Source organism: Canis lupus, chromosome 15 (genome assembly GCF_048164855.1).
Source record: "Canis lupus baileyi chromosome 15, mCanLup2.hap1, whole genome shotgun sequence".
NCBI classification, from domain to species: domain Eukaryota; kingdom Metazoa; phylum Chordata; class Mammalia; order Carnivora; family Canidae; genus Canis; species Canis lupus.
The window spans coordinates 41,029,425-41,056,616 of record NC_132852.1 but is presented as its reverse complement, the minus strand read 5'-3'; the positions used below and the strand labels follow the sequence as shown (position 1 = coordinate 41,056,616).

At 39.8% G+C, this 27,192-nt stretch overlaps 1 protein-coding gene across 13 annotated transcripts in view; it reads right to left on the bottom strand.

Annotated features, from left to right (window-relative positions):
• Window positions 1–27,192, bottom strand: part of NCAPG2 (non-SMC condensin II complex subunit G2) — a 64,157-nt gene that overhangs the window by 30,952 nt on the left and 6,013 nt on the right. For 11 of the 13 annotated variants that reach the window (XR_012007753.1, XR_012007754.1, XM_072776794.1 and 8 more), the window contains 9 exons: window positions 25,666–25,820; window positions 23,988–24,122; window positions 20,660–20,754; window positions 19,128–19,197; window positions 15,752–15,838; window positions 10,715–10,810; window positions 9,261–9,386; window positions 575–754; window positions 128–205 (listed from right to left, as the gene is read on the bottom strand). Coding sequence is in view for 11 of the 13 variants with exons in the window: in XM_072776794.1 (XP_072632895.1) it covers window positions 128–205; window positions 575–754; window positions 9,261–9,386; window positions 10,715–10,810; window positions 15,752–15,838; window positions 19,128–19,197; window positions 20,660–20,754; window positions 23,988–24,122; window positions 25,666–25,820 (1,022 nt within the window). In the remaining 2 variants the exon portion in view is untranslated. The remainder of the gene's footprint in view (window positions 1–127; window positions 206–574; window positions 755–9,260; window positions 9,387–10,714; window positions 10,811–15,751; window positions 15,839–19,127; window positions 19,198–20,659; window positions 20,755–23,987; window positions 24,123–25,665; window positions 25,821–27,192) is intronic. The other 2 variants (XM_072776798.1, XM_072776800.1) reach the window with 1 other exon arrangement.

The window sequence follows — 27,192 nt, the reverse complement described above, 5'->3', positions numbered from 1 at the left end:
GTACAACATAGTAGTTGGACAATTCTATACATATGCTATATTCACCACAAAATGTGTAGTTACCATCTGCACCATACAATATTATTATCATTAACTATAACGAGACCTTATGTTTTAATCATCATACTTGAATAATTACTGATGAGCTGATACAATGTCCAGGGTTTGTTTCAAAGTAACCAATAGTGGGAGACAATGGATTGGCCTAAGATGAAACAAGAGGAGATGTATTTTAGACAACTGTTGAAACTAGATGATGGGAGAAAGGACAGTTTTGTAGGTTCTTGTTAAAAGTACATATGGTACACCAAAAAAGTCAATTTTAACTATTAATTTTTTAAAAAAATTACTATATACAGTTCCTGTTTTAAAAGCACTGCCTACCCATCCTGGCCATACATCAAAAACTGGTATTATTTCCAGTAGGTCTTTTTTGTAGAAGACATTTACAATTCTTTACAAGTGCCCAGAGTTATATCTATAAAGCAGAATTACAAGTGACTTAAAATTTGTTCTTTCTCTGTATTTTTTCATTATTCTATGATAAATATTGCTTTATCATTTTAAATCCTACCTTAAAGACAGAACAGCGCACATCAGCTGAGCTTGTGTCAAATGCCAGTTCCCCAGTTACTTTCTTGAGGAGATCAATAAGAATGGTTGGAGGCATCATTTCCCAGTATTTGGAAGTTATTTTACAAACACCAAGGATCCCAGTAGAACGGACCATCGGATAAGGATCTTCTAATAGGCTCTATAAGTTGCAGGGGAAAAAAAGACTTAAAATCTTAAATCAGTTTCCTTAATATCAACACTGGCTTTACAGATTAGCACTCTGTGCATTCACAAAGAAGCAGTCATTTCAAGTTACAGAAATACTGGTCCTATACAGATTCACACATTATCATTTCTATATCATTTCTATTTATCATTCTATATCAACTATCATTTCTATAGTTGAGCATTTAAAGAGGACAATCCAGACATGTGTGGTGCCATATCTGTCAATCCCATCTATAGGACTTTGCTGACAGCAGAGCCTAAAATACCACATTCAGTGAGGTATGCAGACTTCAGCTGATCCTATAGGCACAGTCCATGTAAACCACTCTCTTGAATTTCCAAAATTCTGTAATGCACTAAGCCCAAAATAAAGTAATTCTACCTGTAATGAATTAATCCAAGAAATAGTCATTAGTGGTTGCTAACAATACAAAAAGAGGAGGCACCTAGGTGGCTCGGTCAGTTAAATGTCCAACTTTTAGTTTCAGCTCAGGTCATAATCTCAGGGTTGTAAAATGGAGCCCCCCGTCAGGCTCCATGCTGGGTGTAGAGCCTGCATAAGATTCTCTCTCTCTCTACCCCTCACCTCCCCTTTAAAAAAATACAAAAATAAACGAGATGTTGTTTATCTCTTTTTTTATGTTGTTTATCTCTGAATGGAAGTATACAACAGCCCCATGAAGAATCTGACACAATAAACAAACTCCCCACAAAAATAATCGATCAACTCTACACCTATTGACATTCAGGAAAGACAAAAGGCAGAGGAACACAACACCACAGGGCTATGTTCTATAAAACCCAGAATGAAAGAAACAAAAGAATAATTTGGCTTCTTCAACAACAACAAAAATAGCAAGCCAAAAGGAGAAAGAGACTTGAGGCTACCAGGTCTTACCAATATATTGGCTGATCATATGCGTGGGTCTTAGACACAGATTCAAACAAAACAGGAAAAACTGTTTGAAATATCACTCAAAAACAATGACCCAGGAGAACCTTGGCTGGCTCAGTCAAGGGAGCGTGTGACTCTTGATCTCAGGGTCCTCAGTTCAAATCCCATATGTGGCACAGAGTTTACTTAAAAATTAAAAACAAAATTTTTAAGTGTTTAAAAAACTAAGCCACCACTCAATATTTGATAACTTCAATTAATCATTTTTCTTTAGTTGTGATGATGGCATGATTATCCTTTTTAAACAAAAAAGCCACTGGAATGCCTGGGTGGCTCAATGGTTGAGCCTCTGCCTTTGGCTCAGGGTGTGATCCTGGGGTCCCAGGATCGAGTACCACATCGGGCTCCCTGCATGGAGCCTGCTTCTCCCTCTGCCTGTGTCTCTGCCTTTCTCTCTGTGTCTCTCATGAATATATAAATAAAATCTTTAAAAATAAATAAATAAATATCACTAAGTAATTTCTACTGAAATACTTAAGAATTAAAATGATATATCTCAGATCTGCTTCAAAACAAAGAAGAAGGGCAGCCCCTGTGGCACAGCGGTTTAGTGCCACCTGCAGCCCGGGGTGTAATCCTGGAGACCCGGGATCGAGTCCCCCGTCGGGGCTCCCTGCATGGAGCCTGCTTCTCCCTCTGCCTATGTCTCTGCCTCTCTCTCTGAATGAATGAATGAATGAATGAATGAATGAATGAATCTTTAAAAAAAAAACAAAGAAGAAATAGATTAGGCTTGGGCCAGTAATTACTGAAACTGTATTATGGGTACACAGGGTTCATCATACTAGGCTCTCTACTATTATGTGCAAATTTTTCTATTATAAAAGTTTAAAAGCACAAATAATTCTTACTCTGTAATCAGTGGAAAAAAGCTGTTCAAGTTAAGATGAATAAGCACCTACTTCCTCTCCTCCCCAAATCTGACAAAAATGACAAAGTAGTAGAGATAGTAACATTGAAAACAAAGGATTTTTTTTTTAAGGTTTTATTTATTTGAGAGAGAGAGAGAGAGAGAGCACAGAGTGGGAAGGATAAGCAGACTACCCACTGAGCATAGTCCAACGTGGGCCTCAATCCCAGGACCCCAAGATCACGACCCCAGCCAAAGGCAGATGCTGAACCAACTGACCCACCCAAGTGCCCCTAAAACTAGAGATTTCTACAAGAAGGAAAGTAAAAACAGATTTCATAGAAAGAGCAGAAAAGGTTGTGACCAGATCAGACATTCCTATACCCTGCCAGAGCTCAGACCTGTCCAAAAAAAAAAAAAAAAAAGCCACCAGGAGGAAAGGCCCCTCCCCTATCATGGGGTCACTGGCCTCAAGTAACCCTCAGCCACAGAACCCAAAGGGAACCCGATCTGCTGACAAGCCCTGCCCACTTGTGCAAAACAACAAGCCACTTACCATACAAGGAAAATGCCTACCCCAGGAAACAACAAATGTTGGAGAGGATGCGGAGAAAAGGGAACCCTCTTACACTGTTGGTGGGAATGTGAACTGGTGCAGCCACTCTGGAAAACTGTGTGGAGGTTCCTCAAAGAGTTAAAAATAGACCTGCCCTACGACCCAGCAATTGCACTGTTGGGGATTTACCCCAAAGATACAAATGCAATGAAACGCCGGGACACCTGCACCCCGATGTTTCTAGCAGCAATGGCCACGATAGCCAAACTGTGGAAGGAGCCTCGGTGTCCAACGAAAGATGAATGGATAAAGAAGATGTGGTTTATGTATACAATGGAATATTACTCAGCTATTAGAAATGACAAATACCCACCATTTGCTTCAACGTGGATGGAACTGGAGGGTATTATGCTGAGTGAAGTAAGTCAGTCGAAGGACAAACATTATATGTTCTCATTCATTTGGGGAATATAAATAATAGTGAAAGGGAATATAAGGGAAGGGAGAAGAAATGTGTGGGAAATATCAGAAAGGGAGACAGAACGTAAAGACTGCTAACTCTGGGAAACGAACTAGGGGTGGTAGAAGGGGAGGAGGGCGGGGGGTGGGAGTGAATGGGTGACAGGCACTGGGTGTTATTCTGTATGTTAGTAAATTGAACACCAATAAAAAATAAATTAAAAAAAAAAACAAATTAACTCAAAAAAAATAAAAATAAAAAAAAATAAAAATAAAATAAAAAAAAAAAAAGGAAAATGCCTACCCAACTAGAGAAAAACCCCTGCCAACCACCTCATCACCCAACTCTTCTCAAAAGTAAGGACAGAAAAGTAATAGGTCATCAGAGAAAAAACAAACAGCAAGATAAAAAAGGGGAAAAAAAGAGAGAGAGAACTTTTGGAATTTGAAGAACTATCTTTGGATAGTTCTTTTATAGATTTTGTTTCCTATGAATTACTTTCAATGTCATTCTTCAAAAATATACTCTGGATAATTAGCTTATTAGCACACAGTCTCATACGAGTTCTGGGCTCATCTCTGTATCCCCAAACAATCCCAGGACTGCCAAAGTCACTCAGGGTGGGCACTTGTGATGCTGCTTCTCCAGGAGAGTCACTGTGTCTCAACACCCACACGCTCACAGGACGCTTCAACATTTGAACTTCAAAAGAAACTCTCTACACTACTCAAGTTTGAGAAACACCAACAGAACAAAAGTATGAAAGAACAGCTAAGGCACATGGAGGACACCAGGAAATGATCACTGCTCTTACGTATTGGATTATCTCCTTTATCAGTCCTCATGAAAACTTGTTTCCATTTACTCAGTACCTGATCCAACAAGATCACGAACTCTCAGCCAACCTGGAGGCCAAATCCAGCCCAGGCCCATCTGTGTGTGGTCCACAATGCCTAAGAATGATTTTTCATTTCTAAATGCTTAAAAAAACAGAATAATAATATTTTGTGACATGTGAACATTACATGAAATTTAAATTTTGGTGTTCTCAAACACAGTCTTACTGGAACAAACCACACTCACTCACTTCTATGCAGCCCATAGCTGTGACCACATGGTCCACGGACCTACCCTCATTATCATCTGGCCTGTCAGATGCTCTTTATTATACTGCACTGCCTCCTAAAAGGAGCTAGGAAAGAACAGGCATCAAGAAAAAGAAAATAAAGAGATTACACTAAGAAAGCTTCATTTGCCTAAGATTCAAACGAATAGACTAAGTTTCCTGGTAAACTCAGCAGAGGGGAGGAAAAAAATCAAGACACAGAAAAACATCCTGGGGACGCCTGGGTGGCTGTGGTTGAGCATCTGAATTTGGCTTAGGGCATGATCCTAGGGTCCTGGGATGGAGTCCCGCATCCGGCTCCCCAGAGGGAGCCTGCTTCTCCCACTGCCTATGTCTCTGCCTCTCTCTGTGTGTCTCTCATGAATAAATAAATAAAATCTTAAAAAAAAAAAAAAAAGAACTTTAGAGACTATTATTGTCCAATCTCTTAAAAAAGAGAAAAACATCCTGAAAGTTTCAGAAACACTTGATGCTAGAAAACAATACAGACTATTTTAACAGTCCTAGAAAAAAATGATTTTGAACATAAAAAAATTCTCTTGATCTGGCCAAACTACAAATTAGGTGTTAGGGGAAAAAAATAATACTTTGGGATTCAAATACTCAGAAATCTATGCCTCCAAAAAATGCCCTGCTGCAGAGCAGGGCTGATGGAAACTATTTCAGCTCCTAAAGCTCTGATGACTGCCCACGGGTTCATTTCACCCCCAGAAGTGATTCACAGCCTCCACAGGATATGTTGCTCACACACCAGTCATTTTCTGCTGGAGCAGAGACTATTATTATGTTCAATTTTGAAACTATTATTTTAAAAACCCATTTAGACATTGATATCTCATTTTTATGAGACTGCTAAGTTTTGCTACTTGAAATACACAAACCCATCTCCACTAAGAAATACATAATTTTATTTTTTAATATTTTATTTATTTATTCATGAGAGACACAGAGAGAGAGAGAGAGAGGCAGAGACACAGGCAGAGGGAGAAGCAGGCTCCATGCAGGGAGCCCAACATGGGACTCGATCCGGGGTCTCCAGGATCACACCCTGGGCCGAAGGCAGCGCTAAACCACGGGGCCACCAGGGCTGCCCAGAAATACATAATTTTAAACAACTATACCATTGGTGTTTTCTATCTGTTAAACTTAGAGGAATCATTTAGAACTTAATTCTTGTTCTGAAAAAACATTTAACTTCAATCATCTTTTAGTTTTTTCTTCCTTTCTATTCAAATAAAATATCATTTAATAATTTTTTTAAAAAGATTTTAAGTAATCTCTACACTCAACCTGGGGCTGGAACTCATGACCCTGAGATCCAAAGTTGTATGCTCCACCAACTGAGCCAGCTGGGTGCTCCTAACATTAGGTAATTTTTATTTTTTAATAGGTAACAAAACAAAAACAAAATTAACAATGATTAATCTGAATATAGATGACTGCATTCTAGTCTTAATACGGCTTACCTGTTAGAATCTAACAGAGATTTGGCATTTCTTTTAGGTATTTTCTCTATTAAGAATCTCCATTCCGGGATCCCTGGGTGGCGCAGCGGTTTAGCGCCTGCCTTTGGCTCAGGGCGCGATCCTGGAGACCCGGGATCGAGTCCCATGTCGGGCTCCCGGTGCATGGAGCCTGCTTCTCCCTCTGCCTGTGTCTCTGCCTCTCTCTCTCTCTGTGTGTGTGTGTGTGACAATCGTAAATAAATAAAAAAAAAAAATTTAAAGAATCTCCATTCCTATATATAATTTATTTTTCTTTTCATTTTTTTTTAAAAGTACTCCACATCGTTATTTATTTATTTATTTTTTAAAGATTTTATTTATTTATTCATGATAGACATAGGGGGAGAGAGAGGCAGAGACACAGGCAGAGGGAGAAGCAGGCTCCATGCAGGGAGCCTGCCATGGGACTCGATCCCGGGACTCCAGGATCGCGCCCTGGCCCAAAGGCAGGCGCTAAACCACTGAGTCACCCAGGGATCCCCCTAATTTATTTTTCATTGTAAAACAATTATTTCATAGGTCCTGCCTCTTAAACTTATTAACATGTACATATCACACATTTGCTAAAATTATATGAACCTCTGTAGTTTGGAAACATTTTTATTCAAACAATATTTCTACCAACTATGAGGTTCTCACAGTACGATTTCTCCAACTTACAACATAAGGGATTTTTAATGGAATAGAAAGAGCTATAGTTACACCAATCACTAGCCAATATTCTAAGAATATCCAAGATACCACGTACTTGACGGCATCTACTTCTCTAAGAGACTAACAGCTCCCTATACACCTCTAGAAATTCATTTGTTTCTAGTACAAGAGACATAGGATTCACCAATATGCTCCTCATATTATATGGGATAATCACATCACTTTACATATTTTCAATGATCCTATGGACAGTAACAACCACTGTCATTTTTTATACAATATTTTTTTATTTTAATTCCAGTGTAGTTAACATAGTGTTATTAATTTCCAGTGTATAATATAGTGAGTGATTCAACAATTCTACATATTACTCGGTGCTTATAAAGATAAGTGTACTCTAAATCCCTTTTACCTATAACCATTAGTCATCTTAATGCTAGGACTAAGCTAAATGTTTCACTTACAATTTTTCATTGAGACCTTATCACAATCCTACAGAATATTATTTCTAATTTTAAAGAAAAAACAGGACTAGAGAGAGGTTATGCAATTTGATGAAGACCAAACTTATTAAGTGGGATTCAAAACAAAATGTGTGGCTCCATGCTCTCCATCGCTATGTGTGCTGCTGCCCAGCACTAGGGCTAAGGAGGTCCCCAGCAAGATATCTATAGTTTGCTTGCACGTGTTCTGCTCAGGAGCATGGGGGCCATACCCTCCCTGTGCATGTGTGAAATGGCAGGTACTGTAGAAAACTGGCAGCACACACTCCATCACCACATCCAAGGCAGACACTTACACATTTAAAAACAACAGTGGTTCACAGATTTGGACACCTGAGTTAAAAAGAGCAAAAGTTGGAGCACCTGGGTGGCTCAGTCAGTTAAGTGCCTGACTTCAGTTCAGGTCATGATCAAATCACAAGTCAGGCTTCCTGTTCAGCAGGGAGACTGCTTCTCCCCCCTCTTTGCCCCTCCTCTGGCTCATGCTCTCTCTGTCTCTCTCAAATAAATAAAATAAAATCTCTACTAAAAAAGGAAAAATAAACGTTTTCATAGATTTTTTGGCTAAAAACTACCAAAATCTAGCTTTGATTTGCCTACCAACATTAGCCCCACAAAATTAATGATTCTCAAGGGGAATTTTACATAAATATACATGCAAATAAGGCACTTAAAGCAAAATACCAATGACTGTTCATTTTAGATGTGTGTCTGTATGGAGGTGTGTATGTACGTATATGCACACGTGTGCACATATGTATATATGTATGTGCATACAAAGAGCCAAGTCTATACATATTCATTATACTATTATTTCAACTTGTTGCATGCCTGAGATTTTTCATTAAATCAAAAACAAACAGGCAGCAAGGTGCTCAGTCAGTTAAGTATCTGACTTTGGCTGGGTCATGATCTCGGGGTCCTGGGACTGAGCCTCATGTCAGGCTCTGCATTCAGTAGGGAGTCTGCTTCTCTTGTCTTCCTCTGTCCCTCCCCCAATTCGTGCTAGCTCCCTTTCTCTTAAAAAAAAAAAAAAAATCCTGAACCTTAAAAAACAAACCAACAAAAGGAAGTATTTTAGGAATGCCATGGTTAACCACCTTTATCATGGCATTTTTGCTATCACTTCCTAAAATTTTATTCTACTAACTAGGACAATAAATAATATTTTTTAGCTTGTGTTAGGAAGCCCTGAAAATGTAAGGGAAGGTAGAGGAATAGACAGAGGATAGCACTTTCCAGCCGGATGAAGAAGATCCATGTATCTTTGGAAATAAATGTGGCATCCTAATGCTCTAAAGTCTCATTTGAAAAATCAGTCAGAAAAAAAAAAAAGAAAAAAGAAAAATCAGTCGTTTGAAAAATCTATTGCAGCAGGCATTATTCACAGGCTTGCCTTAAAACATCACCAGTGTTTGTTCATCCACACTACCCCACAACTTGAGAGCAGGCAATACCAACATCCCCGATTCACAGATAAAGACAGAAAAGTTAGTGGCTTGCCAAAAGTGATAACAATTATAGAGAAGTAGCATCAAATCTGGGAATCTACTATAATTACATATTATACCGCCTCCGTGCTGGGGACACAAGAAGACAGGGAAAACATTTAAAATTATACAGAGTAATAAATAATTAGATGTTCCAAAGGTGACAAAAAGAATAAAACTATTGGGTCCACACTGTGAGAGAAGGCACCAGGAAGAACATGGATTTCTATGAAGTGTCAAGATCTAGAAAGCCTGCCATCAGAGGGCAGCACACAGGTAGTTATGGAGTGGTGGGGGTGGGGGAGGAGGGGGCCAGGACCCACAACAGGCCCAGACATAGCTGACATCATAGGGGACTCAGTCACATGCAATACATACATAGAGTTCTTCAAACTGTTTCTGAATTTCACTATCCATTTCAATAGCATTGAAATTTGGATCTCTAATAGGAAATGCTTCAATGAACAGTAGGGCAGCATTTGACCGGACCACAGAGTTTCGGGCCTGGAATAAGGAAAGAGTGTTTCAGAATCCAAAGAGCAAACATTCAAAGGCTTCAATATAGATTTCCTAAATGGTTCTAAGTATCTCAATATAGACTTACTTACATATTAAAGACAATTACAACCTTTAAACTGACCAAACTTAGACAATCCATGGGCTAAACCAAACCCTTGGCTCAGTAAGGACAGATATTAAAAGACCTGGGGGCATCTGGCTGGCTCAGTCGGTTAAGCATCTGGCTCTTGATCTCAGCTCAGGTGTTGATCTCAGGGTCATGAGTTCAAGCTCCATGCGTGGAGCCTACGAAAGAAAGGAAGGAAGAAAGGAAGAAAGGAAGACAGGAAGAAAGAAAGACAGAGAAAAGAAAAAAAGAAAAGAAAAGAAAAGAAAAGAAAAGAAAAGAAAAGAAAAGAAAAGAAAAGAAAAGAAAAGAAAAGAAAAGAAAAGAAAAGAAAAGAAAGACGGAAGGAGGGTACAAACCACATGTTTTGGGGGCACCTTGGTGGTGCAGTTGGTTAAGCCTCTAACTCTTGCTTTCAGCTCAGGTCATGATCTCATAGGTTGTGAGATTGAGCCCGGGGTAAGACTCCCTGCTTAGTGGGAGTCTGCTTGAGATTCTCTTCCTCTGCCCCTCCCTACAGATGCACACACTCTTTCTAAAATACATACATAAATCTTTAAAAAAAAAAAATAAAGACCCAATTCCTCATCTCAAAGCCCATCTTATGTCACTAAGAAACAGAAACACTAGGTTTACCATGTAGAAAATCATTCATGTTAATTCCATCACTCCCCGACAGCTGTGATTCTGTGTCTCAGTCATCAGCAGAAGGTTCTGAGAGCCAGGATGGCCCAGCTCAGCTATACAGAACCTCAACACCTCTGCTGGTTTATATGGCATGACAAATGCCCTTCCTACTGTGGAATCTGCACTAAACCAATTCAGATTCCCAGTCTAATAGGCCTAAAAATGTTTTTAATACAAGAATAAAACATTTGTCCCAGGGATGCCTGGGTGGCTCAGCGGTTGAGCGTCTATGTTCGGCTCAGGCATGATCCTGGAGTCCGGGGATCAAGTCCCACATTGGGCTCCCTGCATGGAGCCTGCTTCTCTCTTCTCTCTCTCTGCTTGTGTCTCTGCCTCTCTGTGTGTCTCTCATGAATAAATCTTAAAAAAAAAAAAAAAAAAAAAGTGTCCCAAACTTCAGAAAGCCCCCAGCTTCCAGTGTCATTTATACTGCCTTATCACAAGCCTGAATTACAGCACAATAAATTCAAAAGCATAATGAGCACATTCTTAACATGGATGGAGTATTTAATAGGTGTACCTTTAGTCCTCTCCAAAGGATGGGTTTATACAATCTGTAAAGCATCTCTTCCACTCCCTGACGAACTTTCTTTTGATGATGAAAATAACTCAGCACCTGAGATCCAAGAAAAGAAAGAAAGAAAGGTAATGTTTTCAAAAACAGCATTTAAGATCCTACTTTGAACAGAGAGGGCAGGTTGTCCTCTACACCAAAACAGGCCCTCATGCTTCACAAGTCTTGACAACTCTTCCCTAAGAGAAGATATAACAATAGATATTGACTGTACTAAACACATGAGAGAAATCACATGGAAAGAAGCCTATGAAGAAACAAAGATCAATGACTTTGGGTCATAGTTTCTACCCTTCTACCAAAAGTCAAATAACCTCAAAATGAGTTCAGAGACCTCTGACCTTCAAGGTGAAGTGGAGGAGGAGTGTGTGTAAAGGAGTCAGCCTGAATGGTTTCTATAGCCCCTTCTGGTTCCAAAATGAGCTGGCTACAAGTGTCTGGTTCGAAGAACCTTGAAGAGCATCTGAAACATGCATATATCTCAAAATGGGTGTCACTGCTCCGTGGGCCTTTACCGTACCAGCTTAACTTAGATATTGATCATCCCCAAGCTTAGGAACAATCAAAGGATGGGCTGTACACTCAGCATCCACTACTTTGTCCTATTGCCCTCTTCACTAGCCAGTCTTCCCATAACTCTTCAGACTCTTGTCTCCAGCAACTCAGTTTTGCCAAAATTCCTTAATTCACCACTCTTCTTTAGAACTAAAATTCTATTAGTGATAAGTGGAAAATAAAAACTAAGTTAAGCTATCCAACAATAGGTTATACTTTAAGTGTTTGAACCTGAATCAACTTTATCCTAAACGAACTACAGTCTGGGGATTATTTTCTGATTGTTAATTTTTTATGTAGAAAATTTTATTGACGGTGGTGATATTATACTACAGTTCTTTTGCGTGTAAAATATTATCAAGTTTTGGTATCAATCGTATACTCACTTTACAGAAAGGTAGGTTGGTAGGTAGGTATTCATTTATTCATTCATTTATTTATTTTGTAGGCTCCATGTCCAACCTGGAGCTCAACTCAGGGCTTGAACCTATGATCCTGAGATCAAAGCTGAGACCACGAGTCACACACTCAACTGAATGAGCCACACAAATGCTCCTTACAGATTTTTTTTGTATAACTTTTTTTATTGGAGTTCGATTTGCCAACATATACTATAACACCCAGCACTCATCCTGTCAAGTGCCCCCCTCAGTGCCCATCACCCAGTCACCCTGTCCCCCTCCCCTTCCAGTACCCCTTGTTCACTTCCCAAGGTTAAGAGTCTCTCAAGTTCTATCACCCTCTCTGATTTTTCCCACTCATTTTCTCTCCTTTCCCCTTTAATCCCTTTCACTATTTTTATATTCCCCATATGAATGAAACCATATAATGTTTGTCCTTCTCCAATTGACTTACTTCACTCAGCATCATACCCTCCAGGTTCTATCCACGTTGAATCACGTTTCTAATGGCTGAGTAACATTCCATTGTATACAGAGACCACATCTTCTTTATCCATTCATCTTTCGATGGACACCAAGGCTCCTTCCACAGTTTGCCTATTGTGGACATTGTTGCTATGAACTTTGGGATGCAGGTGTCTCGGTTTTTCACTCCATCTATATCTTTGGGGTAAATCCTCAGCAGTGCAATTCCTGGGTCATAGGGCAGATCTATTTTTAACTCTTTGAGGAACCTCCACACAGTTTTCCACAGTGGCTGTACCAGTTCACATTCCCACCAACAGTGCAAGAGAGTTCCCCTTTCTCCACATCCTCTCCAACATTTGTTGTTTCCTGTCTTGTTAATGTTCACCATTCTCATTGGTGTGAAGTGGTATCTCATTGTGGTTTTGATGTGTATTTTCCTGGTGGCAAGTGATGCACAGCATTTTCTCATGTGCTTGTTGGCCATGTCTATGTCTTCTTTGGTGAAATTTCTGTTCATGTCTTTTGCCCATTTCATGATTGGATTGTTTCTCTGCTGTTGAGTTTAATAAGTTCTTTATAGATCTTGGATACTAGCACTTTATCTGATAGGTCATTTGCAATTATCTTCTCCCATTCTGTAGGTTGTCTTTTAGTTTTGTTGACTGTTTACTTTGTTGTGCAGAAGCTTTTTCTCTTAAGTCCCAATAGTTCATTTTTGCTTTTGTTTCCTTTGCCTTCATAGATGTATCTTGCCAGAAGTTACTGTGGCCAAGTTCAAGGAGGGTGTTGGCTGTGTTCTCCTCTAGGATTTTGATGGATTCTTGTCTCACATTTAGATCTTTCATCCATTTTGAGTTTATCTTTGTGTATGGTGCAAGAGAGTGGTCTAGTTTCATTCTTCTGCATGTGGCTGTCCAATTTTCCCAGCACCATTTATTGAAGAGACTGCCCTTTTTCCAGTGGATAGTCTTTCCTGCTTTGTCAAATATTAGTTAACCATAGAGTTGAGGGCCCATTTCTGGGTTCTCTTGATCTGTGTGTCTGTTTTTGTGCCAGTACCACACTGTCTTGATGATCACAGCTTTGTAGTACAACTTAAATCCGGCATTGTGATGAGCTCCGGCTCTGGTTTTCTTTTTCTTTTTTTTTTTTTTTGGTTTTCTTTTTCTATATTCCCCAGGCTATTTGGTCTTTTTTGATTTCACACAAATCTTAAGATTATTTGTTCCAACTCTCTGAAGAAAGTCCATGGTATTTTGATAGGGATTGCATTGAATGTGTACAGGAAGATTTTTAAACAATTTTATTGTTATAAGTCACAAACCATGAAAGTCACTCTTTTAAAGTACATAATTCAGTGGGCTTTAGTATATATTCCCAGAGTTAGGCAACCATTAAAAGCACCTAATTTTAGGGGTGCCTGGGTGGCTCAGTCTGCCTGAAGCATCTGCCTTTGCTCAAGTCATGATCCCAGAGACCCAGAATGGAGCCCTATGTCAGGCTCCCTGCTCAGCGGAGAGCCTGCTTCTCCCTCTCCCTCTGCTGCTCCCCCTGCTTGTGTGCTCTCATTCTCTCAAATAAATAAAAAATATCTTAAAAAAACCCCAAATACCTAATGTTAGAAGATTTTCATCAACAGTATAGGGATTTTTACTTTCAAATGTCTGAAGCATTTCCTAAACCTTCTTTCAACATATCAGTAAAATAATTTATTATAGAAATGTGATGTTTACCCAAAAAAGGGATTTGAGGAAGAAGCTACAATGTGTTGTAAGCAACAATAAGAATTAAAAGTCCAGGAACATACTGCATTCAAAAAGTGAAATATAATTAATGCTCTTCCTTTTAATTCTATGTATTTTCCCATAGTTTACCAATCAGTGATATCTATACTTATAATATCTTAATTACTCAGATTACCAGAGCAGAAAATCAAATATCAAAAGAAGCCTTAGGGGAAAAAGTCTTAACTTATTTGGTACTAAGAAGGAAGCAATCAACATCACAAATTTATCTAATTTAACATGCTATCATTCTTTATGATTAAAGAGAATCTTGCCTCTCTATCCCTCATGAATAAATGAATATATATTAAAAAAAAAAAAAAAAAGAGAGAGAGAGAGAATCTGAAACACCAAATAAATGACCCAAGCTGACCTACAACTTACTGAAGCCACACTAGGATTGTGTGTCATTGGGGCTGGAGGTCAAGCATCAACTAGATATATTTATCTCTGGGTTTATCTTTGGATAACTCAAAGTAAAGTATCAATAATGTAAAGAAATGTTTCCTTATCCTTTCAAGCTTAATATAATTAATGTATGTTTACATTCTATAAATAATAGTAATTTCACTACACTAAAAAGGTAAGTCTTTATTCATTTAGCTTCTTGATACACAGTTGCCAAAACTAACAGCAAACACACAAGGCATCACTCCTGGTTCAGGATACTGACCCTGTGTCCTAAACAGACCACATTTCCCAATTCCATCTGCCAAGATCATTATTATTATCAAACACCTATCAGTGTCATTAAGACATTGAAAATAAAGCCTCATTTAGTCAGATCATTTACAATGTAAGTATAAAATTCACATCTAAATTCTGAGACTAGCTTTAAAAAATTTTTTTAAATTTGTTTTGGGTAAATTCTATGCTACACATGGATGGGGCTCAAACTCATGACCTTGCCATCAAGAATCCCATTCTCTGGGGATGCCGTGGTAGCTCAGCAGTACAGCATCTGCCTTCGGCTCAGGGCGTGATCCTGGTCTGGGAATCAAGTCCCACATCAGGCTCCCTGCAAAGAGCCTGCTTCTCCCTCTGCCTGTGTCTCTGCCTCCTCTATGTGTCTCTCATGAATAAATAAATAAAATCTTAAAAAAAAAAAATCACATGCTCTACTGACTGAGCCAGCCAGGCACCCCTGAGATTAGCTTTTAAAAACACACAAGAGGGGATCCCTGGGTGGCGCAGTGGTTTAGCGCCTGCCTTTGACCCAGGGCGCGATCCTGGAGACCCGGGATCGAATCCCACGTCGGGCTCACGGTGCATGGAGCCTGCTTCTCCCTCTGCCTGTGTCTCTGCCTCTCTCTCTCTCTCTGTGTGTGTGTGTGTGTGTGTGTGTGACTATCATAAATAAATAAAAATTAAAAAAGAAAAAAAACACACACAAGAAACTATCCAAACATTTATTCCATTTGGTTTACAGAATATCAAAATGAAAATTTAACATATGAAAATAAGTAATAAAAATAATTCCAAATATTGTTTTTGAAAAAGTGGTATGGCAGTTAGACAGTAATGATTCTGAACATTTTTATGTCAAAGAATTTAAAGATTATTTGAAAAAAGTTCTGACTCTCAATAACATACCTTTCTTCTAGTTAAAACTGCCAGATACCAAATACTAAGACTCTGAGAAAGTCCTTTAGGCTGATGCATGAGAGGGGTTAACTTAATTTTTAAATTTAACAAAAACAATAATCTAAAAACAAAGCTAGGACTTATCAGCTTTATCAAAAAATCCATGACTAGCACCACAATGGTTTGCTTACCTCACGCACCCTAGAGTGCACAGGAGACCTGCGTGGAAGGTGGATCCCGTGGTGCATGAAGTCCTGGATGCAGCTGTTTTCAATGGTCTGGAATGGCAAACACATTGTTAGTACTTGGCGCACGTGCTCCGACAGAGGTCAGGACAGGGAGCGTAGCTGCTGAGGCGGCTCCACGGGTCCTCTAGATCATGAGGGAAAGCACCAGGATCCCTCACTCAGAGCACTCCTATTTCAAATCTATACCTCTTGGAATCCCTTTAGTTTTGATATTCCTTTGGTTTCTTCTACCTTGTTTGATGAAATACCAAATCTGTGCCAGGTGGCACAGCAAGCTTCTCCCTACCACCTGAGGCTAGTTCAAGCCAGATGGCTCAGAGCCTGAGCATGCCCTGAGGGCCTCTCTTCTGAGTCATCCTGAACCAGACGACCTAGGGACTGAGTCTGTTCCAAGAGCCTCCCCAGAGCTGACGCTGAACTACCCTCAAGATGGGGACAAGGACTCCAAAGTGCCTGAAACAACATCTTTCAGGGCTTCCATGGAGGGCAGTAGGGAGTTGGCTGTAGGGAGCTCTTCGGTTAGCCCACAACACCTACAACCTCCAGAACTGGGCAGAGAAGGCAGACCCAACCACAGGGAGCAGCCGAAATCCCCTGCGGATCCTCTGGTCCGTTACCCTGGACTCTGCCTCCAAGCCCTAGGTTCCCATGGCTTTAGGGAAGGACATTAGGAAAGCCTGTTACTACTATTAGCCCCCTTTATTATCTCTGAAAATACTTCCTTCACCTGAAGCCACTAATCTTAGCATCACTACCTACGGGGAACCACACGCTGACATGGGATACATGGCACTACCTACTAAGTATTTGTGCCACAAAAGTTGAACCTTTAGAGTTAACTATCAGAATATGGACATTCTACAGGACAACCGACCCAGTTTCTTCAACATATTCATGCGGGGCACAGGTTTTAAAAACACAAAAGGAGAGAGGGAGGAATGCTCTGAGAGATTTAAATGACGTAACAAGGAAATGCCATAGACTTATTGGATCCTGTTTCCCTAAAAAAACTATAAAAAGACATTTTTGAAACAAAGCAGAGAAATTTAAATGTTTTAAAAAAAATACCCGGAAAATGTTAATTTTGTTAAGTATGTTAAAGGCCGTATATAACCATATTCCTTAGAGATGCATACTGAAGCACATAGATATGAGATGTCCTATTTGGAACTTGCTTGAAAAATTGGAAGGGAGGGAGGAAGAGGGAAGCCGAGCCTGAGAAGTACAGAGCTGCACTAAAATTCAGTACAGATTCGATCAAACAATTATGTGTGCAACTATTACATTTTTTTTAAACGGAATTTATTTATTTTTAGTGATCTTTACACCCAATACAGGGCTCAAACCCACAACTAGAAATCAAGAGTTGCACATTCCACCAACAGAGCCAGCCAGGCACCCCTACAAACATTTATTTTTATTTTTTATCTTTTTTTATTTATTTACTTATGAGAGACAGAGAAAGACAGAGAGAGAGAGAGAGGCAGAGACACAGGCAGAGGGAGAACCAGGCTCCATGTAGGGAGCCCAACGCGGGACTCGATACCAAGACTCCAGGATCACGCCCTGGGCTGAAGGCAGCGCTAAACCGCTGAGCCACCCGGGCTGCCCAACATTTATTTTTAAAACCACTATTGGAGGTACACCTGGGTGGCTCAGCAGTTGATCTGGAGTTCCAAGATCCAGCCCTGCATCAGGCTCCCTGCAGAGAGCCTGCTTCTCCTCGGCCTGTGTCTCTGCCTGTCCTCTCATGAATAAATAACTAAAATCTTTAAGTAAACAAACAAATAAATCCACTATTAGAGAAAAGGGGGACCAATATTCTTTCCTATGAACAAATGTCATGAATAATAAAACTGCAAAAATGTATAGCAATGTCCTGGTTTTGTCCCTTCCTCCAAAAACTTTTACACTGCAAAATGACTGTAGATGCTGTCAGCAGGGGATATGAGAGATCATTTCCTCTTCTAGAAGTGGAAGTCAGTGATAAAGCAAGTTTAAGCTGCACAGGAGCAGAGTGGACAGAAGGAAGCTCCAGAGATCAGTAAAGTTCTCCCCAACCCACCAGCTCAGGGCCTGCTCCCCTCTCTGACTTAGATTAAAAATTTTACTCTCAGAAAGAAAACATGTTTGACAGACTAGTATAAGAAAAACACAAAGGATATTGACAAAAAGTATTCTGATATTTTTCCAAAAGAGCCTTTGAGCCTTACTGTGATTGTGAATTACACAGCCACATCTTCATAATGCAGATAGATATTCCACAGTCATTCAAGGTTAGCCGTAATTCAAAACAAATGTCTTTAATTTCTCAACAATAATGTAACTGAAAGAGGTAGTTTGAGGTTCCTGAGCAAAAAAGCCCAACAGAAACAGAACCCTAACCACAAACTCAATTTTAAATTTTCTAGTGGTGGGGTGCCTGGGAGGTTCTGTCATTTAGACATCTGCCTTCAGTTCAGGCTCCCTGCTCAGTGGGGAGTCTGCTTCTCCCTCTCATTCTGCCTGCAGCTCACCCTGCCTGTGCTCTCTCTCTCTCTCTCTCTGTGTCAAGTAAATAAAATCATAAATAAAAACTTTCTCATAGCAATATTAAAAACAAAGAAACAAGCAAAATTATTGTAGTAATGTATTTTGTTCAGCCCAATATAGCCAAAACACTATCATTTCAACATGCAAGCAGTATTTTTAAAACAACAATCATGAGATATTTTATTTTTTTATTTTTTATTTTTTTTATTTATTCATGATAGTCACAGAGAGAGAGAGAGAGAGAGAGAGAGAGAGAGAGGCAGAGACACAGGCAGAGGGAGAAGCAGGCTCCATGCACCGGGAGCCCGACGTGGGATTCGATCCCGGGTCTCCAGGATCGCGCCCTGGGCCAAAGGCAGGCGCCAAACCGCTGCGCCACCCAGGGATCCCATGAGATATTTTACATTCTTCTTCCCCCACTATGTCTTCAGAATCTGGTGTGTTTCTTACACTTATAGCACGTCTCAACTCAGACTAGGCACATTCCCAGTGCATGGCAGCTACAGGTGGGTGGACATTACAGATCCAATAAACCTACCAAAATGATATGGGGCAAATCTTGATTTCACTCAAACCACACATCTCAATGAGTGGCAGGAATCCTGGGTCTCAGACTGAGCATGAACATTTGTGGGAATGAGAATGAAGTCTCCATCCCATGGAGTCTCATTATCTGACTTTATTTTGACAAAGAGCATCAACACATATTAAATGACTATCCATGACAACTTATTATTTACTAGAATACAACAAAAATGAATGTTAACATTTAATAAAATGAAAATACCTCCAATATTTTTCCTGAGGCCTTTTTCCAAGCTCTGAAATAAATTTCTGCAATGTATACCATCAAAGATCTATGGGAAAAAAAGAAAGTTAATGCATGTTCAAACCACTACACTTTTTTTTTTCTTTTTTTTTTTTTTTAAGATTTTACTTATTCATGAGACACAAAGAGAGAGGCAGACACAGGCAGAGAGAGAAGCAGGCTCCATGCTGGGAGCCCGACGCCCCGGGACTCCAGGACCACGCCCTGGGCCAAAGGCAGGCGCTAAACCGCTGAACCATCCAGGGATCCCCTACACTTTTTTTTTTTTAAAGTTTATTATTTATTTTGTTTTTCTGACAGAGCCAGGGACTCCTGGATCTCGAAGTCATGAGTTTGAGCCCCTTAGTTCAACCCCAATATTCTGCCAGTAGGGAAACAGGAGGAGAAAGCATTCTAGCAAACAGCAGGAGCTCTGTCATTGAGTCAGAGTCAAATCTCAGCTCAGTACTTAACCAAAGCTAGCTGCCTGACAGAGGGAAACTCAGCAACCAAGCCCACCTCAACAGTTGAAGGATTCCATTTGAAAATGCACACTAAGTACTCAGCTGCAGAGCAGATTACGCACTGAACCCTACACCTGGCAAACAGAAAACATTCAAACATTCACCGTGACAGCTCCAACTGCTGTGAGGTTCTAAGAGGCTGAGAGCTCCGACTTGTGCATGCATCCCTAGACTCTTTGACTGCAGGACTCTTCCCACCCAACCACATAGCTCAGTCCACAGTAAACAGGAAAGTAGACATTACATTCAAATGGTATCAGAAGGGGATCCCTGGGTGGCTCAGTAGTTTAGCGCCTGCCCTCAGCCCAGGGTGTGATCCTGGAGACCCAGAATCAAGTCCCACATCTGGCTCTCTGCATGGAGCCTGCTTCTCCCTCTGCCTGTGTCTCTGTCTCTCTCTTATGAATGAATAAATAAAATCTTAAAAAAAAAAATGGTATCAGAAGTACTTGTGACCTGGAATTTATTCCGTGTCCATGTCCATACTGCAATTGAGACTAAGATTTAACTGGTAAATATTTTGACTATTTAAAGAACGACCACGAGTTAAAATCTTAACTTAAATGTCATTACTGAAAATGACTTCCTACAGCGGGGAAAAAACTATACAGTGATACAATAATACATAATATGTAGTTAAAAACAACACATAGTAAAAACAGTACATCACAAATAATATAATCTAAGAGATAATTTTTAAAGCTTCCAATACATTAATATAACTATTTTTTTTTAAGATTTTATTTATTCATGAGAGACACAGAGAGAGGCAGAGACACAGGCAGAGAGAGAGAAGCAGGCTCCATGCAGGGAGCTGGATGTGGGACTTCATCCGGGGACTCCAAGATCACACCCTGGGCGGAAGGCAGATGCTCAACCGCTGAGCTACCCAGGTGTCCCAATTAATATAACTTTAAAAGTCAGGTCAAATACCATATTCTAAAATCATCAAGACAACACAAAATACCAATTGCCCTCAATACTTACTTTTGTAACCCCTGTAACTGGTTTTTAATGGTCTCGTGGATCATTTTAATAAAATTTACATTCCAAATGAAGAGTGAACTAAGAAATCTTCTTCCCTATAAAAAAAAATAAGATACAATGTTGCAACCAAATAAAAAGTTCAGATAACTAAAAAGGAAACAATTCCTTGGATGTTAGTAACAGAAAAGTCTGTTATTCTCAGTGAAGGAAGCATATATAACTACAACTCAGGGCCTCAATGGGGGTGTTGGAGTCTAGGGTAGAGCTCAGGAGCAGGGCCACGACAAAAGGATCTCCCCTCTGGAGGGTCCAGCACTGATCTCCTGTGCTCAGCCACAGGACTGCACAGACATGTCCCATACTGCTCAGTAGCTCAATTTGTAAATGCTCCACAAACATTTCATTCTGGCTCTGTCTACATTAGCTAAGATCAAAGAATCCTTCATTTCATCTTTTATAAATGAGAAAAGTGAGGACTTGTGAAGAGGCTTAGTATCTGCCAAACTAGAATTTTCAAATACACACAGTCCCCGTGTTAGTTTATATGCATACTACTAGATGACACATGGCCCTAAAAAGCAGTAATACGATACTTACACTCTATACAGCACATAAAATATATCTAAAACTTTTCCTGAAAACAATACCCTCACCTCTTTACTGCTTACCAGTCCACCAATACTGTCTCTGGAATCCCATAGAAATGCAACACACTTTGATATAAATAGCAGGGCACCCATGCTTGCAAAAGGCATGGGTAATACTTTTTAATACTTAAAAAGTATTTACTATAAGTACTTGACATGATAGCACAAGATATTTGTCATTTATCCAGAATGAACTAACCAAAGTAAGGACTCATTAGGAAACTAAGTTTAGATATCATAAATTCAAAAGACATCTATTTAAAAAAAAAAAGGGGGAGTGTTAAAAGAGACATACGTTTATGCCTGTACTACCAATTGCACCTCCACACACACACAGGCTGACATGCAGGTCAGCACCCACTATGTACAAGTCACTGTAAGTGGAACTGACTTGTCTGGCCCCCTCTGCTGCTTGGCTCTGAGCCTCACACTCTACCACAGTCCTGGAGGTGCTGAGGGCACAGGCCTGAGGCGTCTTTACCAACGACGATGAGTTGGTAACAGCAATGAGCAGTTGGAATACCTCCCACGTGCTCAGAACCTGCCAGGCGCTATGCTAATGGCTCTAGGCATGTATGCACGGCACTTTGTCCCTCTGGAACTGTGACAAAGAACCACTGTGCTTCCTATTTTACAGAAGGAAACACAAGGTTCAAAGTAGTCTCATTAAGGCCACCATCTAGTAGGTGAGCAGACAGGGATCTGGTCAGTATGATCAGTGACCACATATGGCCCTTTTAACCTCTCTAGCTGGAGAGGGTATGCTCGAGCAAGCAAAGCAAGGTCAAACCGTGTCTTTGCTCCTGACTAGCTGTAGGACCTTCATTTATGGACCTCAAATCCAAGAAGTCTTTCCTCACCTACTTCAGGGAGGAGTGGCGACTTCCTCCTTTTGCCTCATGTATGTATGAGGCAATGACCAAACAAAGGCTATTTTCTGTAATATAAACATTCTTCTTTGCACTTCTAGCATGGGAATATAGTCCACATTCAGTAAAGGACTACATCCGAATCCTAAGATAACAAGTCAGAACTGTTCAAGAGAACTATACAAGCCACTCCATAATTTTTAATTTTCCTTTTTTTTTTTAATATTTATTTATTTATTTATTCATGATAGACAGAGAGAGAGAGGCAGAGACACAGGCAGAGGGAGAAGCAGGCTCCACGCTGGGAGCCTGACATGGGACTTGATGCCAGGACTCCAAGATCGCGCCCTGGGCCAAAGGCAGGCGCCAAACTGCTGAGCCACCCAGGGATCCCCAATTTTTAATTTTCTAATAGCCACAGTAATAAAAGGAAAAAAGATTCAATTAATTTTAATAATATATTTACCTAAGCCAACATAACCAAATTATTACCATTTAAATATGTAATAAGTATATAAAAATAGCTAATGAGCCATTTTACATTCTTTTTCATAATAAGTTTTGAATCCATGAAGGTTATAATTTGCTGGCCACAGTCCACATGCTCAGTAGCCTCATGTGGGAATGACCACCAAAACGGACCATGCAGCAGTGGCCAGAAGCTGCTCTTTGGATTGACTGGATGGCAGAAAAAAAGAAATCTGAGAATATTATGTGATGATGGTTCTGAGTATATGCCAGTTAGCCAGGATTAGGGCAGAGTGTCACGTTCAATCCACTGGGAAGTGCTTTCTCAACCTTATTTTTAAAATTTTGTTCGTGAGGGGATCCCTGGGTGGCTCAGTGGTGTAGTGCCTGCCTTAGGCCCAGGGCATGATCCTGGAGTCCCGGGATCGAGTCCCAAGTCGGGCTGCCTACATGGAGCCTGCTTCTCCTTCTGCCTGTGTCTCTGCCTCTCTCTTTCTCTCTCTCCCTCATGAATAAATAAAATCTTTAAGAAAAAAATTTGTTAGTGAACATACCATGCAATATTGGTTTCTGGTCTGATTCATCACTTAAACACAACATCCAGTGCTCATTGCAAGTACCCTCTTTAATGCCCATCACCTATCTAGCCCATCTCCCATTCAATCTTTTTTTTTTTTTAAGATTTATTTATTTATTCATGAGAGATACAGAGAGAGAGAGAGAGAGAGAGGGAGACAGAGACAGGGACACAGGCAGAGGGAGAAGCAGGCTCCATGCAGGAAGCCCGATGTGGCACATGATCCCGGGACCCCAGGATCACACCCTGGGCCGAAGGTAGGCAACTAAACCGCTGAGCCACCCAGGGATCCCCGATCATTCTTAATTTATTTATTTTTTTTTTAATTTTTTATTTATTTATGATAGTCACAGAGAGAGAGAGAGGCAGAGACATAGGCAGAGAGAGAGGCAGGCTCCATGCACCAGGAGCCCGATGTGGGATTCGATCCTGGGTCTCCAGGATCGCACCCTGGGCCAAAGGCAGGCGCCAAACCACTGCGCCACGCAGGGATCCCCATTCTTAATTTAAAGTGTAATCCCAGCTCCCCTAGGATTCACAGCCACCTATTACCATCTGATTTAATGATGAAATAAGCAACAATTTATAAAATGTATGCATAATACTACTATGTGGTAAAAATGTGCAATAAATATAACAACTCGAGAGCTAGGCTGACTCTTTCATTAGAACACTGAGTGTGGTACAAAAGCAACTACATGAACTCAGGGAAAACAACCATTAAAAAGCAGTTCACAGAAACACCAAAAGAGAAAAAACCTGGTTACCTCCTCTTTCTTGATATATTTAACACTTATGAAACACTCAAGTAGCATATCTTTAATTTCTTTACTTTCCTCTAAATCATAATCAAAGCAATATAAAGCCTGATGAATACGCCAAAGCCGACATATGTCAGTGCCCTAGAAATGACATAAAGAAAAATGTTAGTTTTTTAATAAACAATTAAGGTCACATTTCAAATTTACAATAAGAACACTTTATGTAATAAATAATTACAACTCTATTCATCAAAAAGGAAAAAACCATGGCAAAAGCAAACAGAAGCACCAATAGGCAGCACTATCTGGTTTCTGCAATGCCGAGTGCAGCAGCCACCAGCCCTGTTAGGCTACAGAGCACAGAAGTGTGACCAATGCGATGAGGGACCTGGTGTTTAGTTTTCCTCACTACAAGTGAAACTTAAATAGCCCTGTGCTGCTAGTGGCGCCCACATGCTACCACACAGGTGTAAAACACTAGAGACATTAAGTAAAGTCTTGATTTAAAAGCTAAACAGAAAATAAATAAATAAATAAATAAATAAATAAACAAACAAACAAATATAAAAAATAAAAGCTAAACAGAAAGACAGGAAAAATGATTTTTTAAAAACAGTTTTTAAAAAGATAAACCAACAATGACAATCCTATGACAAACTGTGGGAGTAGACAGTCTTTTCTGTCATCAAACTGGCGGCTCCTTGGAGGTCATGGTGAGACAGACCCAGATAGTGGGAGTGTGATGAAGTGCAAGCTTGCTAGGAAATTGGCAATGGGTATCAAGGTCAAACCCACTAACCATGAATCTCATTTCTAAGAATCTGCCATAAGAAAGTAAAGGTATGAGGGGAAGAAAGAGGAAGAGAAATTCCTAAATATCCCTAAAATGGGAATTCCTTAGGTAGTGGAATTACAGAGGATTTCATTTTCCTCATTTTCCCTTCTTCACTTGCCCAATTTTCTAAGATGAACATTAAATATCTTTTGTTCTCTTGATCAGGGGACAGAAACAGTTCTCTTTCTGGATATCTTAACTGCACACCAAAGATGAAAGGCTGAGAAATGCACCAAGTTAAATCCAATCCTCAAACCTGCTCTCTAAAACTTTAGGTCTAGGCTTTAGTCTGACACGACCCCACATCCTACAGGTGTGGTGCCTCCACGTGGGCCCAAGGACTTTCTCTACCACTCCTGCCCCATCACCCTTCACCACACACATCCAATCCTATGCAGTCTCAGAGGACCACACTAAGATGGGCAGCCATTCCCACTTATCTCATCCCTTCTTCGCTACTAAAAATATCCACTTTTGCTAACAGTGGCAATGTAACCCTTCAAAATCCCATCTGCAGCAGATAGATGTGGCTATAGGTTAAGAACTTCTGAGGTCTGGCCCTTGCTGCTTCCCTGCCTCTTCCTCCAGCCTGGAACTCACACAACAAAGTGGAGGTGGAGCAGCCGCCTTGCTACCATGAAGTGGTAAGAGAGGGCAAGGACCACACACCCTGGAAGGTAGAGGAGAAAGCCTGCATGAAACTGCAATGTGGAGCCATTGCCTGCTGCCCTCCCCCAAACATCTTAAAAAAGACCCTAACCCAGGAAGCAACTGCAGTCAGGCCACTTATGAGTGAACATAATTCATAACTGGTATAAACACATGCACTATTTTAAAAAGTAAACATACTGTTTTAGTCTGCAGGCTCTTCCTTAACAGCATGATAAAAGCAGTCTTTCCCATATCTTCCTTGGCAGGCAGACCTTTCTCCCACCACGTGACACACAAATCCTGAATGGAACTCTGCAGCTTTCTTTCAGATTCAGGTAATGCATATAAAATACCTAAAACAGAGCACAGTAAATGTTCAATTAGTAAATTACTATAAACTAATATTAGCTCAGAGTCAATAGTGTAAAGTGCCATGACTCACAAAGGTTTGCTAAGCAAACACTAGTTTACATCTAACTTGCCAGAAATTTATATACATTATTTATAGAATACAAATGATAATAACTTGTAAAAAACTGTTAACTACTGTTATAAAAGCAGATCCAATAGAATACAGAATTTTAGTACTGTAAGACTCAGAAGGGTCACACTGTCCAAACTCCTCGTTTAAGAGAGGCAGGTATTCATACTACCCAAACGTAAGCACTACAACACCCACAGGTAATACTCAACACCAAACCCAGGTCAGGTGTGGTGACCAGTAACCCACTACAACTGTCCTTCATAAGTTGGCCTCAAATTCTGGCTCACTGGCGAAAAACAGTAAAAGAATTATTAAAATGGAAAAAAAAAGAATTATTAAAATGAATACAAAAACTGCAGTGCTTTTATTAATTGAAAAGCTCAAGAATGAAATGAAAATACTAATAATATGTTCATAATTATAATCCATAGATATCTGAATGCCATTACATACACGTTAAATTCCTGAATTAATGGGAAGTTAGAAACAACTACAATATCAGCACTAATCATTTATAAAAGTTATTTGGAGACTGAAAATAAACTATGGTTACATTCACAAAACACTGGGAACTATTTATATACTGATTAGGGCTAACATCTTAATCAGACATTGTATTTCAATGCAAGAATTCTGAATAAAACATCTACATACATCTAAGTGTTAGCACTAAGAATGCAAAGTCTGATGGGAAAGCGTGTCATACAGAATTAATTACAATGTGAAAGTGAGGACACTTAGGTGATTTTTCTTCTCATTACTTAAAATCATTTTTGCATCTTTTATATCTGTAAAATAGTTTTATGTATTTTATAATTAGATATTCTCATTAATTCTTAGTGCTCCTCCTAAATTAGAAACTACAGTTTTACAGTTTAATTAAAATCTGAAAAGCACCATGATACAAATTTTAATAGTAAAGTTCCCCTAATTGTCAACACCTATTTCTCAGGTCACTTTCATAACATATTTAAAAAATGATGCAGCGTCACAAATGCTTGGTTAAACTGAAACTTTCTGGCAGTAATCACCAACTGAGGAATTTATAATCTGACCATTTTTCCTTAATAAGCTCTTACCACTGGTCCCATAGGTCAAATAAGACGTACTGGAAAATCTGAGAACAGCAGTCAGTTGTTCAGTAATTTACATTCTAAATCAGTGCATCAGGATAGCCCTTAAAATAATACTTCTTGGGACACCTGGGTGGCTCAAGGGTTGAGCATCTGCCTTCAGCTCAG